The sequence below is a fragment of the Callospermophilus lateralis genome, chromosome 14 (assembly GCF_048772815.1).
Source record: "Callospermophilus lateralis isolate mCalLat2 chromosome 14, mCalLat2.hap1, whole genome shotgun sequence".
NCBI lineage: Eukaryota > Metazoa > Chordata > Mammalia > Rodentia > Sciuridae > Callospermophilus > Callospermophilus lateralis.
In genome coordinates, this window is record NC_135318.1 from 98,945,275 (window position 1) to 98,959,879 (window position 14,605).

A 14,605-nucleotide genomic window follows, 5' to 3' on the forward strand; every position below is an offset into this window, starting at 1 on the left:
CAGGATTGTTCCCACTGGCCCCCGTACCCCTGACAATTCAGACCCTCTCCTGGGCACCCAGCTCAGTTGCTCCTTGACAGGCAGACGGGAGGGGAGGCACAGTGCGAACCCCAGCACAGTGAGATGAACGCAGGGTGGTGTGTTGGTGGGCCGGAGAAGCCTCTTTTAGGCCATCGGCTTCTCGGGTGTTCAGGAGTTCTCCTGGGCAGTCACAGGGACCCAGGAGTGACCGTTGGACATTCCTCCCCGTCCTGCTCCTACCCAGGCTTGTCACCATAAATAAGCCCACACCAGGACAGCCACCACCCTATGCTGTCAGCCCAGCATCTGAGCATGTCTACAGGTGTCACAGACAGCCTGGGACAGCATCCCCAGAGTCCTGCTGCTCCCTCCCCCACCGTACTGTCACCCCCACCCTGACTAGAGGAAGGAAGAGTACGTGGTTACATAGAAAAGAAATGGGGTCATCAAGCTGTCACATTAGTAAACAGCCACTTTGTTCTTATTCTTTCCCAACTGCAATATTTTTCTCACTGGTCCCAGGGCCCGAGGGGTGGCTCCAAACTTGCCCGACTCCAGTGACTTTAGTGGAATTTTACACTTCCGGAGATGGGGAAATTGAACCAGAAACTGCTGAAAGCCACGTAGGCGTAGAAGCCTCCTCCTCAGTGTCTGGACTTTTCTGCTTCCTGCCTTTTCAATACTAAAGCTAGATTTTAAAATAACAGGCAACGAAGTTATCACTTTCACTCCCTGTGATGCAGAACTGGACTTTCCTCATGACGGGTGCTGTCTGCTAACCCCCTAAGGACACACGCCAAAGAGCACCCGAGTTCTAGGAGGGATGAGGTAGAAATCAAGCCTCGGGGGCCACCCTTCCTGTGCTTGGTGCTTTGACCTTATCTTTGCAGTGGAATTTTCCAAAGAACATGGAAATCCACCGATAGTCAAACCAGAGAGAACATTTCCTCAAGCAGTCTGTCTTCTTGTTGTTTCTTCCCAAGATTTAAAGAAATATAATCCAAAATGCTTAACCAAAATATGACATTGGTTTTTTAAAAAAACATGATTTAATTGTTTAAAAAAAAGCACATAAAAATGACTCCACTTTCTACCCCACCCCAAACAAGAGAAGAATTAGATGAAATAAGATCAAAACATTGATCACCTTTGAAGCCTAATGATGACACATTTGATATGGGTTTCCATTGCACTTTTTCTCTATTTTTTGGACTTCTGAAATGTCTTGTAATGATGAGAATTCATTAAAAGTACTCAGATGAGAATCCTGAAAGTTCACTTGTGAGTGTAGGATCTACTTATTCTTAGAAATTAGAATTTTTCTTTTTCCTGACAACTTTTCCTACTTTTAAGAATCCATCTTCTTGAGCCATAAAATTCAACTTTATTCTTGGTAGAATAGGCATAGACGTGTGCAGCGGCAAACCAGGACCCCCACCCAGGGACCTTGGTCCCAACTTGCTCTTTCCCTATTTTAATTCATTGGCTGAGAATTTTCAATGAGACTGTGTGCTTACAATGCTTCCTAAGTATGATTTTTTTTAACTGGGTTATGAGAGAGAGGTCCCCTAAGGCTGCTGATGTTTGCACCTAGATGAGGTCATGCCGTGGGCCACGTGGGTCAGGCTGTTCTGCTGAAAGGTCCTGCCACCCTCCTCCCATCCTTGGAGAGCTGCCTGTGGCTCATTTGGAAAGCACGTGCGCCCTCTGCTGGCTACTCAGATGAATGTTTAAAAAGACAATTAGCAATGGCATATGTTCCTTGATTGGTTCTTTTCAGCCAGCCATCCATCCATCCATCCTTCCATCCATCATCCAACATCATCTATCCACCCGACACTCATTACATGCCAGGTACTTGGTGGAGCTCTATGAGGACACAGAAATACAACAGGATTTCTACCTTCAGAGAGCATATATGGATGATGGTTCAGAGTAGCATAGCAGTCTGTTATGTAACACTAACAGGAACAGCTTGAGCAAGAAGCTTCATTCATTCGTTCATGTGTTTTTCCATTTATTCATTTATTAGACAATCTTTAAATTGTCCAGGGAGCAAAAGACTCCTTTTCTTTCATTTTATATTGCTAACATTTACCTAACATTTACTCCACATTTACTGTGTCTTGGGTACTTTATATGTTTTGACTTTATATAATCCCTTCTAAGGTAATGTGCTGTTGATGTCCCTGTTTATAATGAAGAAACCATGGCTTTGAAAAGTTATGAAATGCTCATACTGTTAATAGTTGGTAGGGTGACAACTGGAACTCAAATATGTCTCTTTTAGGTTAGATTATAAAACCTGTCATAAATACAGCTTCCATTTATTCAAACTCTACTCAGAAGGTAGACTGTATCCTACCAGAAAAAAAATATATGGGAATTAAGCTTTTGTAGAAGGTTTTTACTAAAGAGGTGAGGAACAAGGTACCCTGTGTACTGTAAAACAAGCCGTATACTAAAGTAGCTGTTGCTGCAGAGGGGCTCATCTTCAAACATGTGATCTGAGATGCTGGGGACCAGGGAATTCTTCTTAGATTCTAAAGTGGCAGAGAGCCCTCATTTTAAAACTACAGGCTTCTTGTCTGGGGAAGGAGAATAAGAGGAGATTGGGGGAGGGGACAGTCTCCCAATCTGTGGGTCCCACCTATGAGTGAGATATTTGAGCAAATTGGTCTTTGGGGGCTCCTCCAAGCATCTACAGGGTGTGGCTCTACACCTGCCTTTCACTCAGGAAGTGTCAACATGTCAGTCTGGGCTGGGTGTGTGGTTGGATCAGCCTGATTAAAAGGGAACACACCAGATGCCGGGAGGAAGAGAAACCCCTGCTGAACACAGAATGTCGCCTGTCAAGAACTGCGGCATAGAAAATGCCCGTCGAGGTCTGCCATCCCCACGAGGGGCTTTGGTTAAAAGAGGTTGCTATAGGGTCTTTGGTTAAATCATTATTAAATCCATTTTTCTTAAACACATAGAGTCAACTTACAGATCCTATGTTTCTTACAAACCTACTAAAAAGAACAGTCCTCTCACTGTCTCTTCAGTTGATGTTCAACGAGTTTATAAGTTCAACAAGTCGTGACTAATCCGCAGTATCTGCCAAAGCCAGTAATTCACAAGTTTCATTTCTCGGAATCTCTCAATCATTTCACATATCTAACAAAGAAAAGTTAAAAACCTAAGAAGTAAAACCTTTCTAAGCACTTCAACTGTTTTCCCTCAAATACGGCATCTTGGTGGGATTGGTTCCAAGACCCCCACAGATAACCCACATCTGCGGATGCCCCAGGGTCTCCTGTAAAATGGCGTGGTACCTGCATAGACCCTACGCCTCCCGTGGGCTCTCGGTCCCCTCGAGACGTCTTATAACGTGAATGCAGTGTACCCTTATATAGTTGTTTTACTGTGTTGCTTAGGGAATTGAGACAAGGAAGACACCTGTGTGTGTTCAGTACAGATACAGGGTTTTTTTTTTCCAAATATTTTCCATCTAAGGTAGGTTGGCTCTGCAGATATGGAGAGCCAACCATACACTGTACAAACTTTTTTAAATAGAGATTCTCATGAATACTTACGTTCTTTACAAACTTTGTCACGTTCCCTTTTTAATGAAGATGATCAGGCTCACGTATCACAGCCTGTTAGATGTCTGACACGTCTGAGATGATCATGGAGAAGATCGTGATGGCTATAGAACTGAACCCTGCTCTTAAAGCACACGGACTCGCTATGGTGTCGTCCTCTCTGTGTTTACTGTCCTGCTGGGGAAGATAGGGTCCCCTGCTTCCTGGGAGCAGATGTGCCACCTCAGCTGAAGACACTGGGTTGAAGATTCCCGGGGTCAGTTTGCAGAAATCCAAGGCCCAGCAAAAGGCCCCATCCCACTTGAAGGGGCCACACTGGGGGTTAGCCAACCCTCTGCCACCACTTTACAGTGCTCATTTGATTCACAAAGTGCCTCTCTCTTCCGATAAGAAACTGACGAGCCTACTTAGAATATAGACAAGTGCTTCAGATTGCTTATGGAGCATCTGGATCTAAACTTCTTTCACCCTGGTAGGTGTCAATCACAGGTCGGCCACCTTCGGGAGGGCAGGGACAGTGTCTCTCCAACTCAACCACGGTGTCCAGGGCGTTTCACGTGCTAGAAGCATCCTAGGCACCTGCTGTCCATAAGCTGAGCTGACGATCTATTTTCCAGCCAAAACAGGGACACCAAGAATCTGACCACCTACGGTGACAGGAGGAGGCACACTCTCTGGCCTCAACCTTACAGCTGTTTCTCTTGGGCTCCCAGATGTTCCTGCAGCAGCCGGCTGTCTCCCTGAGCTTCAGCAGTGCCCAGCGGCCAGAGGCTCAGCCGCAGCTGCAGCAGAGGCCGGCCGCAGTGTCTCAGCCTCAGCTGGTGACCAGCCAGCAACTTTCAGGGCAGTTGGCTTCAACCCAGGTCACCAACCAGCACCTGCTCAGAGAGTCGAGTGTGATATCCACCCAGGTAAATGTGCCCTGTCCACACTCTCTGTCCTTGCCACCTAGCGGACACTCTGGAAGTCTAGGAGGGTGCTTGATTCCCGCAGCCCACGAGGACTGCAAACCTACACGCTGTTCCTCTCTGAACCAGATTATGGTGGTGGCTTTTCTTTTAAGTCATTTTGAATGTCCAATTTGTAGTCTTTTCCCATGCCCCTGCCCCTAAAGACATCACGCCATTGAAACTTTCAGCTTTGAGACTGAATTAGGATTGGAGGAAGAAAAGAACCTTCCGAGCACCCACTGATGGCCACGTGTCCCTCCACACCTGTTCTAGGTCCCCCCCCCCCGCCCTCTGCGTTCAGCCCTATCCATGTGAGCAGCCACCGCTGCTAATTGTCCCAGAGCAGACCACCTGGCTCTTCCTGGTCACCCGCAGTCCCTGCCGAGCCCTGCCCTTGAGACCATTTCCACTCATTACCCACCACCAGTGACCTCACAGTCTGACCGGGTCACTGGTGGATAAATGGCACTTCAATGGAATGGATCGAAGGGGACCTGAGCCCCTTCCATCACAGGTGGAAGGCAGGATCCTGCCTCTCCTGGGGCCTTCACATCTACACCAAGTGCTGAGTGCCCCGGTGAGCGTCCCTGAGCTCCTGTAGTCACAGGGGAGCGAAGATGGACTACAGAGTCCTGGTCTCCAGGGAGCCCCAGAATCCGGGAACTTAGCCAGGTGGTACAGAGTACAATATGGAGAGGTACAGTCGTCCCTCAGTCTCTGCCGGGGATGGATTCAGGAACCCCCATGTGGATCTGAATCGCGGATGCTCAAGTCCCTTATGTAAGATAGCAGCCCAGTGTTCATGGAGCCTATGCCCATCCGCCTTACGTAATTTTCTTTTTTTTCCTGTTGGGGACTGAATCCAGGGCCTGGTGCATGCCAGGAAAGCCCTCTGCTCCCAGCCCCTATGTACTTTAAGTCGTCTCTGGGTAACTTATAATATTTAATATTAGGTCAATGTTATGTACTTTTGTATGTACTTTTGAATAAAGACAAGAAAGTAATCTGGACGTGCTCAGGGCAGACGCAACTTATATGGAAAATTTTTGATAGGTGACTGACAGAGATTTGATCCATCCTTATCCAAATTTGTTTTGTTGAACATGCAGCCCTTCGATTCAAAGGGTCATCGCGTCAGGAAAACCAATGTGTGGAAATAGCCAAGGGAATTGTAGAAAGGGGAAAGCCAGGGACGGTTTGCACTCTCCCATATTAAACGATTTTCTTAAAGCTCTAAAAATTAAAGCACTGTGATATCACTGTATGAACAGACACTCAATAAAATGGACAGAAAACAAAATGCAAACCTAAGCCAACTCCCTCACTCATTTATTATTTCATGCAAAAAAATATTTTCCAAGTGGGAAGGGAAAAGTAAATAAAAATCACAATGTATCAAATAACAATGGGGGCACCTTGGTGAAGATGGAGTTATGGGCTAGAGTTTTAATTAGGTGGAAGGAAACCCTTCCCTGCAAAGATAGTATTTTAACAAAAAAAAAAAAAAAAAAGGTGAGGGATGAGAGAATAAAGCATATCAATATGGGGATGGGAGGGGTGTTCCACACAGAGGGATCACCGTGTGCAAAGGCCCTGAGGCAGGAGTAGGACTGGTGAGTTGGAGAAACAGCAGGGAGTTCCATGTGTCTGAGGTAGAATTTGTGAAGCGATAAAGTATTCAGTCCAATGCACATTTGTTACTTGTCTGCTAAAAAACTTGGCACTGACCAAGACCCACAGGATTCCAAGCATCCCTGAGGCACCTGGAAACCACTGGGGAAGACAGTCACAAAATCAAAATAGTTCAGTACGTAATTGGTGGGTCCTACATCAGAGGGACGGCCAGGGTCAGGTTGAAGGACGAGTCTGGGGAGGTTTCCTGGAAAGAGGACCTGAGTCTCAGTGTTGTCCTTGCCAAACATGATACTCCAGGGCCCGAAGGCAATGCGGAGCTCCCAGGTGATGCAGGGCAGCAGCCGTCCAGTGAGCAGCCTGGCGCCCCAGTTCAGCAGCCCAGCCGCTCCGGGCCTGAGCCTGACCCCACCCGCGGCCGCCTCCCAGGACGCCAGCCCGTGCCGGCCCAGCCCCGACTTCAGCCACGACAGGCAGCTCAGGTGCGAGGCCAGGCTTCACGCACTGCTCTCAGCCAAGGGAGCAGCTTGGGGTCCTGGGAGGTGACCCTCTGCCTCTGGTCTGTTGAGAACAGTCAGGGGATCAGGGGCGAGGGTCAGCCATAGAAGATCCAGAGGCCCGCTGCCCTGGGCCGCCCCGTCGGGGCTGCAGTTGGTGCCGACTGACCTTCACCGTCTGTCTCTCTCTCTGCTCCAAGGCTGCTGCTGAGCCAGCCCATCCAGCCCATGATGCCTGGATCCTGTGACGCCAGGCAACCCCCCGAGGTCAGCAGGACTGGACGGCAAGTCAAGTAGGTGGCCCTGGAGGGGGGAGGAGCAGAGAGCCCCCAGGCTGGGGGGTGGGCCCACGCTGGATTTGTCTTTCTCTTTGAAACGAGGCTCCCGGGTTTCACAGGCGGTGCTGGCGGGGCTCACTGTGAACGTACCCTCTCTCCTCCCTGAGAGCCCCCGCGGGCTCCTGCTGGCTGTCCCACGGGCACCTTGGAGCTCCCTTGCCTGTGTCGCTGGCACTAGGCCCCAGGATCCTGAGACCCCGCCGTGGTGGTGCCCCGAAACCCAGCCTCCTCCTGCTCATTTCCTGTCCGAATCCATTTTCTGTTGCTAGAACTGAATACCACAGGCCGGGGAGTTTATAGAGAAGAGAGGTTCATTAAGCTCACGGTTCTGCAGGTTGGGCCGTCCAAGAGCAGGGCGCCAGCGTCTTCTCAGTGTCTGGCGAGGCCCCCTGCTGAAGGACACCTGGCTGTGCCCTCCCGAGCCCATCAAATCCTACTTACTCCCAAGGCCCACCCCATACCAGGAACACGACACTTGGGGGGTGAAGTTCCCAACATGGGAACTTTGTGGGGACACAGGCAACCTGTGGCACATCCCTGGGCTCTTTTCTACTTGTACCCCCAGGACCAGGAGCAGATTTGCTCAGCTGCCCCATCACTAGGGATAAGGGTAACGACTCTTGGACAGACCCTGGTTGTCCCAAGTTCACCAGAACAGTGCTAGCGAATGAGGCCTGGTAAGGGTCTCCAGGGACCATCCCCAGAAGACCTTCCCGTGTCCCTCTGCCGACTGTGCTGACAGTAACGGAGCATTTCTGGGGCTCAGGGACCCATATGGTCATGATTCATTTTTCTTTTTTAAATCAACGAAGCAACTCAGCATTAAAGCAGTTAGGTCACGTTTTCAAAGGCTCTGCACTAGTGCTGGGGGTATAGCTCAGGTGGTAGAGTGCTTGCCTCGCATGCACAAAGCCCTGGGTTCAAGGTCCAGCACCCCCCCCACCAAAAAAAAAGAACTCAAAGGCTCTACACTGTGTATGGCAGAGTCAGAGCCACCTGACTCTCAGAGGCCTCTACGGCCTCTTGACTCTTCAAAGTGACCTTGTGGGTCCTGTGTGGGGGTCTCTTTGGGATCTTCTACACCCTGAGACTTTCGGGTCCTCCCGTCGGCCATGGGGGTGAAGAGGGACATGCATTACACAGGAAGCCACCTTTCACAGTTCCTTGTTCTGCTCTCGGGTCGGCACCCGCGTTTGGTTTTGGATTCAGATTTTGCTGCTTCTTCCTAAATGATCCAAATAAGCAGAGAGATACTTATTTGATCACTTTCCAGAAATGCTTAAAATGCTGTAAATGAGCAAAAATAGACTTTTTAACTGAAAACTGCCATTTTCGGTTAAACCAATGATTTCTGCCCTCTGCATCTCCCCAACTGACTCTTCCAGACACGACCCAACGACACATTCTCCAAGGAGTATCAGGATCTGCCTTATGTACACAGAGGCCTCCCCGCAGGGCAAGTTGGGGATCCCCAAGCGTGTTACAAATGACCCCATGCAAGGAAATAACATCTGCAAAAATATAATGCAAAGTAGACGTCTCTTTGTAAACTTCCAGAATCTTCCAGAGCTTTCCCAAAGGTCCTTTCTCCACTCCTTGTTAGGGGACCATTATCAACGATGCCTCTTTTTATTATTATTATTGTAGTAAAATGTACATAATGAAATATTTACTATTTAAACCATTTTAAAATACATAATTCAGTGGCATCAACTAGAGTCACACTGTTGCACAGTCATCAGCCCTGTCCACAAGCTGTTTCATCTTCCCCAACTGAAACTCTACACCTGTTAAACAATAACACTCCATCCCTCTTCCCTCTGCCCTGATAACCACCATACTTTCTGTTTCTGTGACTTTGACTCTTCTAGGTACCTCATGTTGTATGTATGCTTTGGTGATTGGTTTATTTCATTTATCATAATGTCTTCCAGGGCCATTCATGTTGTCGCATTTGTCAAAATGCACCCCTTTTCAAGGCTGAGTAATATTCTATTATACGTATGGTATATTGCAAACACAGACATATATGTATTTTTATCTATCATCTGTCAATGGACATTGGTTGTCACCACCTTTTAACTAATGTGGATAATGTTGGCCTAAGTGTGAAAATACCTGTTCAAGTGTTTCACTTACTTTAAGTATAGACCCAGAATTGGAACTGCTCAGTCACAGTCGTTCTATGATAATTTTTTGAGGACCCCTACGCCATTTTCCTCAGTGGCTGCACCACCTAGTTTATGTTCTCACCAACAGTGCACAGAGTTCCAGTTTTGCCACATCCTTTACTTAAAAAAGAATATAATAGCCATCAAAATGGGTGAGCTCCCTTTGGTTTGCTTTTCCCTGTTGACAAGTGACATTCAACTCTTTTCAGGCACCTAGTGGTCATTTGTGTTCCCTCTTTGGGGAACGTCTCCTGAAGCCCTTTGTCCCTTGCTCTGATGGGGTTGTTGAGGTGGTACCTGCCTGCCGGTGGGCGTCATGGTGGTGACAATGGGCTTCCGTGAGTCTGGATTTATTCTGAGTGTCGACCCTTTATCAGATTTGGAGTACTCTCTCCCAGGGGTGGGGGGGGGGTCCTTTCCCCTCTGCTGATAGTGTCCTTTGATGAACCAAGGTTCGGTTCAAGTCCCACTTACCTATTTTTTTCTTTGATGCTGAGGCTTCTCAGTGTCATATCAATGCCTCTTTCTTCAAGAATCTGTTTTTCTCCTTTCCATGTGACACTAACAGGTACGCACAGGCCCAGGCCGTGTTCCCGCATCCAGACTCGCGCCCCACCAGCAGCAGCGCCTCGACCCCCGTCCTGCTGATGGGGCAGGCAGCGCTTGCCCACAGCTTCCCTGCCTCCCAGCCGGCTCCCCTGCAGGCCCAGCCGCAGCCGCCGCACTACCTACAGGTGGGCTCTGGGTGGGGAGAGAAGCCAAGCTCCACGTTCCACCTCTGAAAAGCTTCTTCCTGCCTTGCTTTGAAGGCTGTTTGTCCCTGGTACAAAAGGAAGTCCAGGAAAAACCCACATTTGATTGCTTCTAATGCGGAAAGCTTTTAAAATGTATGTCTGTGAAGTATGAAAAATGAAGGATCAGCTCTTATACCTCATAAGGTTGTATGCACCAAAGGTCCATTTTTAAAAAATAATCTTGCATCTTGATATATCCATGTTTTCTAGAGCAAAAGTCAGGCATGAATGAGGCCGGGTGTGGTAGCGCATGCCTGTGATCCCAGTGGCTGGGGAAGCTGAGGCAGGAGGATCCTGAGTTCAAAGCCAGCCTCAGCAAAAACAAGGCACTAAGCAACTCAGTGAGACCCTGTCTCTAAAGAAAATACAAAAAAAGAAAGGGCTGGGGATGTGGCTCAGTGGTCAAGTACCCCTGAGTTCAATCCCCAGTACCAAAAAAAAAAAAAAAAAAGTCATGAATATTTTTTGTTGGATTTTTCAGTGCATTTATAAAGTTGTGTACAAATACAAAATTAAGTCACATTTAGTTAAAGATCCATCAAAATGTCTTAACAACTACAATAACATTATGTGGAATTGGGACTTTATAAAAAAAATAGAGAGAAGGCGAAAATTACTTCAAGTGATTATCGAACACACTGGAAGGAATGAGGGTGGACACCACTGGTCTGAGGGCTCAGTGGGAGCCTGCGAGGCTCCCCCCTGACACGTGCCCAGGGAGGACACCCCTTCTAACCCAGCCCTCACCCTGCCCTGGGCGGCTCCCTCTCGGCAAGGACAGTCTCCCCTTCCTCGCTTGGCATCTTCAAAGCCAGAGGACCCTGTGCAGTGAGGAACCATCTGGAGGACCACAGGATAGAGGTGAAGAGGGCTGTCCCTGGAGGGCTGGAATGTGGCTTGACTGCACAGCTGCTGAACCGTCTGGGGGTAGAATTTTCAGGTCTCTCTGATCCTCCATAGACTGGGTGTCACTCCAACTTTGGCTTTGCAGACAGATCTCTTCAGTTCCTGGGACCCAGAAATGACCGTGGATAGGAAACAGGAAGTGACAAGGCAGGGGTGGGTGGGGAGTAGTCAAGGTCCCTCACGTGTGTGTTTTTTCGGCAGCAGCAGCAGTGGTTTGCAGGCATCTGATGCAGGAAGATACAGGGTAAAGACAGAAGAGCTCACTGCCCTTGGAAACCTGGAAGCCCTTAGGGCCCTGGAGTGCAGGAGGGAGATGCCTTAGCACAGTGTGGGGCAGGCTCTGGATTAGTGCCCAGTGGGAACATTGCGGAGGGGAGCCTTCCTGGAGCTAGGGACTTGAGGGGGAACACCCTGAGGCATCTGCTACAGAACCTGACGCACCCAGGAAATAGTCAAGGGGTGGATGAAGGTGTAGGTGTGAAAGAACTGTGTTTTGGCTGGACCACCCAGCACCAGCACCGCGACCCTTGCGCAGGACTTAAGGCCGGAGGCAGGCCGCTCTGGGCTACTTGGAGGAGTCCGTTCATTGGGAGGCAGGAGTGGGAAACAAGATTGAAGCTTTCCCAGTCAGTTTGACCTGCTGAAGCTTCCGAACTTCAATTTGTGATGTTTCCTATTAGATGCTGGTGAACAGTGGCTTTGGGGATAGCTAGGGGAGCAGGGACCAGCCGTGGAAAGCATAAGACAATCGTGTTCACGGATTCTGCCCTGTAGTTTATCGGCACGTGGCCCCAGGTCGCATCATCCAAAAACATCCAGGCCACCTGACCATCATGGGCACACGTGAAAGAAATCATTCTGGGTAGCCTGGCCCCAGGCCAACTGGGTCATACGGAACCCCGCATAGGCAGAGTCTGGCTCCGGAAAGGGTGCTTCGACTCCACGCCGGGAAGTCCCGCAGCTGATGGCATCTGTAGCCCCAGATCCCTTCCCACCACCTCATTCCCGGGGTAAGGAAGTGACAGCCGAGGGGCTGACCAACCCCAGGACGCTCCGAGCCCCTCTCCTTTCCTTTCTCGTTGCAGGCATCGACCTCTCTGCACAGTGAGCAGCCGGACTCGCTCCTCCTCTCCACCTACACCCAGCAGCCCGGGACCCTGGGCTACACCCCGCCGCCCCCCGCGCAGCCGCAGCCCGCGCGCGCGCCCCGCAGGGTCAGCCGGCTGTCCGAGTCCTCGGGCCTTCAGCCGCCGCCCCGGTAGTGCCCTGGCCCTGGCGTCGGGACACCATCAGCTTTAACCAATGGACGAGGGGGCGGCCACGGGAGGTGGGGAGAAGGGGTCTGCGCTAAAGCCTGGGCTTTGGTGCATCCTGCGTACATTTCAGAGTTCCTGGATGGTAACCATCCCCGGAGCGCAGCGGCGGGGACAGTGGAGCGCAGATCAGGAATGCTGGCCCTGTCCCCCTGGCCGCCAGGGTTCCCGGGCGCCCTCCACGCCATACGGGACGGGAACTGAACGCCCCGGGGAGGCCCGGAAACCCAGTTTACCCGCGGAGACGGCGCCCCTCGCGCATCCCCGCAGCGCGCACCGCCGCCCGGTGCACCCGCGCCCTAGCTGGCCTTCACTCTCCCGATCATCTTTCCTTCGCATTGGAGAAGGACTGGGTCAGAGATCTGTTGGGGAGACAGAGAGAGAGAGAAAGAGATTATTTTTCATTATTTTTAAAATGGTCGCTTTTGTTTTAATTTGCACAGCTGCACAGAGGAAATAACTTAGGCACTTTATGTTTTTAAAAATAATAAGGTCTCATGACTTCATCTGGAGCCCACATTAACAAAAACAGCCCACCAGTCAGCGAAGCTGGTGGTTATTAACCAAGCAGCAGATTCACACCCTCTGCCTAGATCCTAAGGAGGCCCTCCTAGTGCCTCCAGTGCCCTCCTAGTGATTGTCCCCACCCACACATAACACTGGACTGTTTCCTGTTTACTTCCTTGATTGCAACTACAAAAGTGGACTCAAAGTCAAGCACAATTTTGCGGCTGATTTTCCAGATTTCTGCAGAGAACGCTAAGACTTATGAGGGAAGAGGTTTCATAGCAGCCTGGGGGGCTGCAGTTCCCGGGAACCCCCACCGCGTGTTGGCCCTGAGTGCGAATGCTGCATCTTCCTACATATCTTTCATGATAATTCTGAGGATTGGATTTTTCCTTTTCAAAATGCACTTTGCTTTTTTTGTATGTTTTGTTATGTTGAGATGTTTCTAAAGAAAAGATTTTATGTAATTATGAGTGTAGTGAATTGTACAGCTGTTGTAATAATTACCTATTTCTATATAAAATAAAATTGTACGGATTATGTGTAAATTATTTTGTATCTGAGACGCCAGTTCCTTCCCCAAATATAAAAAGTATAAAAGTTTTCCTGTGTTTTTCTGTGAGTGGAAACTTTTGTAATAAATTAACAAATTTGTACAATTTCCTCTGTCCCTTTTTCTACATCCATGCATATACATCTTTTCACCTGGAAGCTTTTTTATTTTTCAAGATGTTTCAAGAGTAATCAAAGATTCGGAAATGGTGTGTGCTAGCTTTCCAAGGCTGTGACAAAATACCTGAGATAATCAACTTAAAAAAGTGAAAAGTTTCTCTTGGTTCATGGTTTCAGAGGTTTTAGTCCATGGTCTCTTGGTCCTGTTGTTTGGGGCCTGTGGCAGCATGGTACCTTTTCACAGAAGCCCAGGACAGAGGAAGAGGACCCCTGTTCAACTCACATCTAATGGGAAGCATGTGGGGGGGAGTGGGGGGTGGAGGAGGGGCCAGGGTCCTAATACCCCTTAAAGGGCACACCCTTAATGACCTAACTTCCTTCCAATAGGCTTCACCTAAAGGTCCCACCACTTGCTAATAGTGCCATGGTCAGGGATCAAGCCCACATGAGCGTTTGGGGGACATTCAAGGTCAAAAGTGATACAGTAAGTCAGGTGATGGTGTTAAGGTTCATGAGCTGCAATGTGCACTAGTCTATCAGCTTCTTGATCCTTAAAGTTTGTGCCCCCCAAAAAAGGCTCCTGGTAGAAATGAAAACAGAAAAAATCCAAGGTCATAGGTACGGATAATCTGTGGGAGACAACCAAGATGTTCTCCACCACCGCATTCGTTCATTGCCTGTAATTAAACTCACCCAGGCTGGAATTCTATGGATTCTCACTGCCTACACATAGTTACCAGCCGCGTGAGGAGGGTGAGTAAGTCTGTGTGTAAGATGTGGGCACACACATGCCACTGGCATATCTCCAGGGGTCCTGCCAGCTATGGACATCTGCCCTTCAAGGGGCTCATCACAAGAACATGGGGTACTCTGGTGCACTGTGTTTGAGAACCACGAAGGTGTCATGTCCTTTTCTGAAAGCACCGGCTGGGGAGAGTGAAGTTTATTTCATAGTTGCATCACTCTGTTTCTACCCTCTCTGTAAAGTGGAGAAAGTTCTTCTCAGTTCCATGACTAGGATCAGTTGTGGATGGCACCAGTCCCATAATCGCACTCTTCCAGAGAAAAAGAGAACTCAAAATACTTTGCATGCACTAGGGGCATTTACTCTTTGACAGAATCAGAAACGAACACTGTTTTTAAAACAAAAGGTCTGTGCGAAACTGGATTTTTTTTTTAATTTAATGTTTGATAAATTCAAAGAGTTAGAGATCTGA

The 14,605-nt window shown here is 49.0% G+C and overlaps 2 protein-coding genes across 2 annotated transcripts in view; both read left to right on the forward strand.

The window, feature by feature from the left end:
- Npas2 (neuronal PAS domain protein 2) overlaps positions 1–13,264 on the forward strand; it is a 153,077-nt gene extending 139,813 nt beyond the window's left edge. Inside the window, exons 17-21 of the mRNA XM_077105179.1 lie at positions 4,322–4,519; positions 6,491–6,672; positions 6,888–6,980; positions 9,765–9,930; positions 11,982–13,264. Of these exons, the coding sequence (XP_076961294.1) occupies positions 4,322–4,519; positions 6,491–6,672; positions 6,888–6,980; positions 9,765–9,930; positions 11,982–12,158 (816 nt within the window). The 3' untranslated portion in view covers positions 12,159–13,264. The remainder of the gene's footprint in view (positions 1–4,321; positions 4,520–6,490; positions 6,673–6,887; positions 6,981–9,764; positions 9,931–11,981) is intronic.
- Rpl31 (ribosomal protein L31) overlaps positions 1–14,605 on the forward strand; it is a 157,096-nt gene that overhangs the window by 134,385 nt on the left and 8,106 nt on the right. The window lies entirely within an intron of this gene.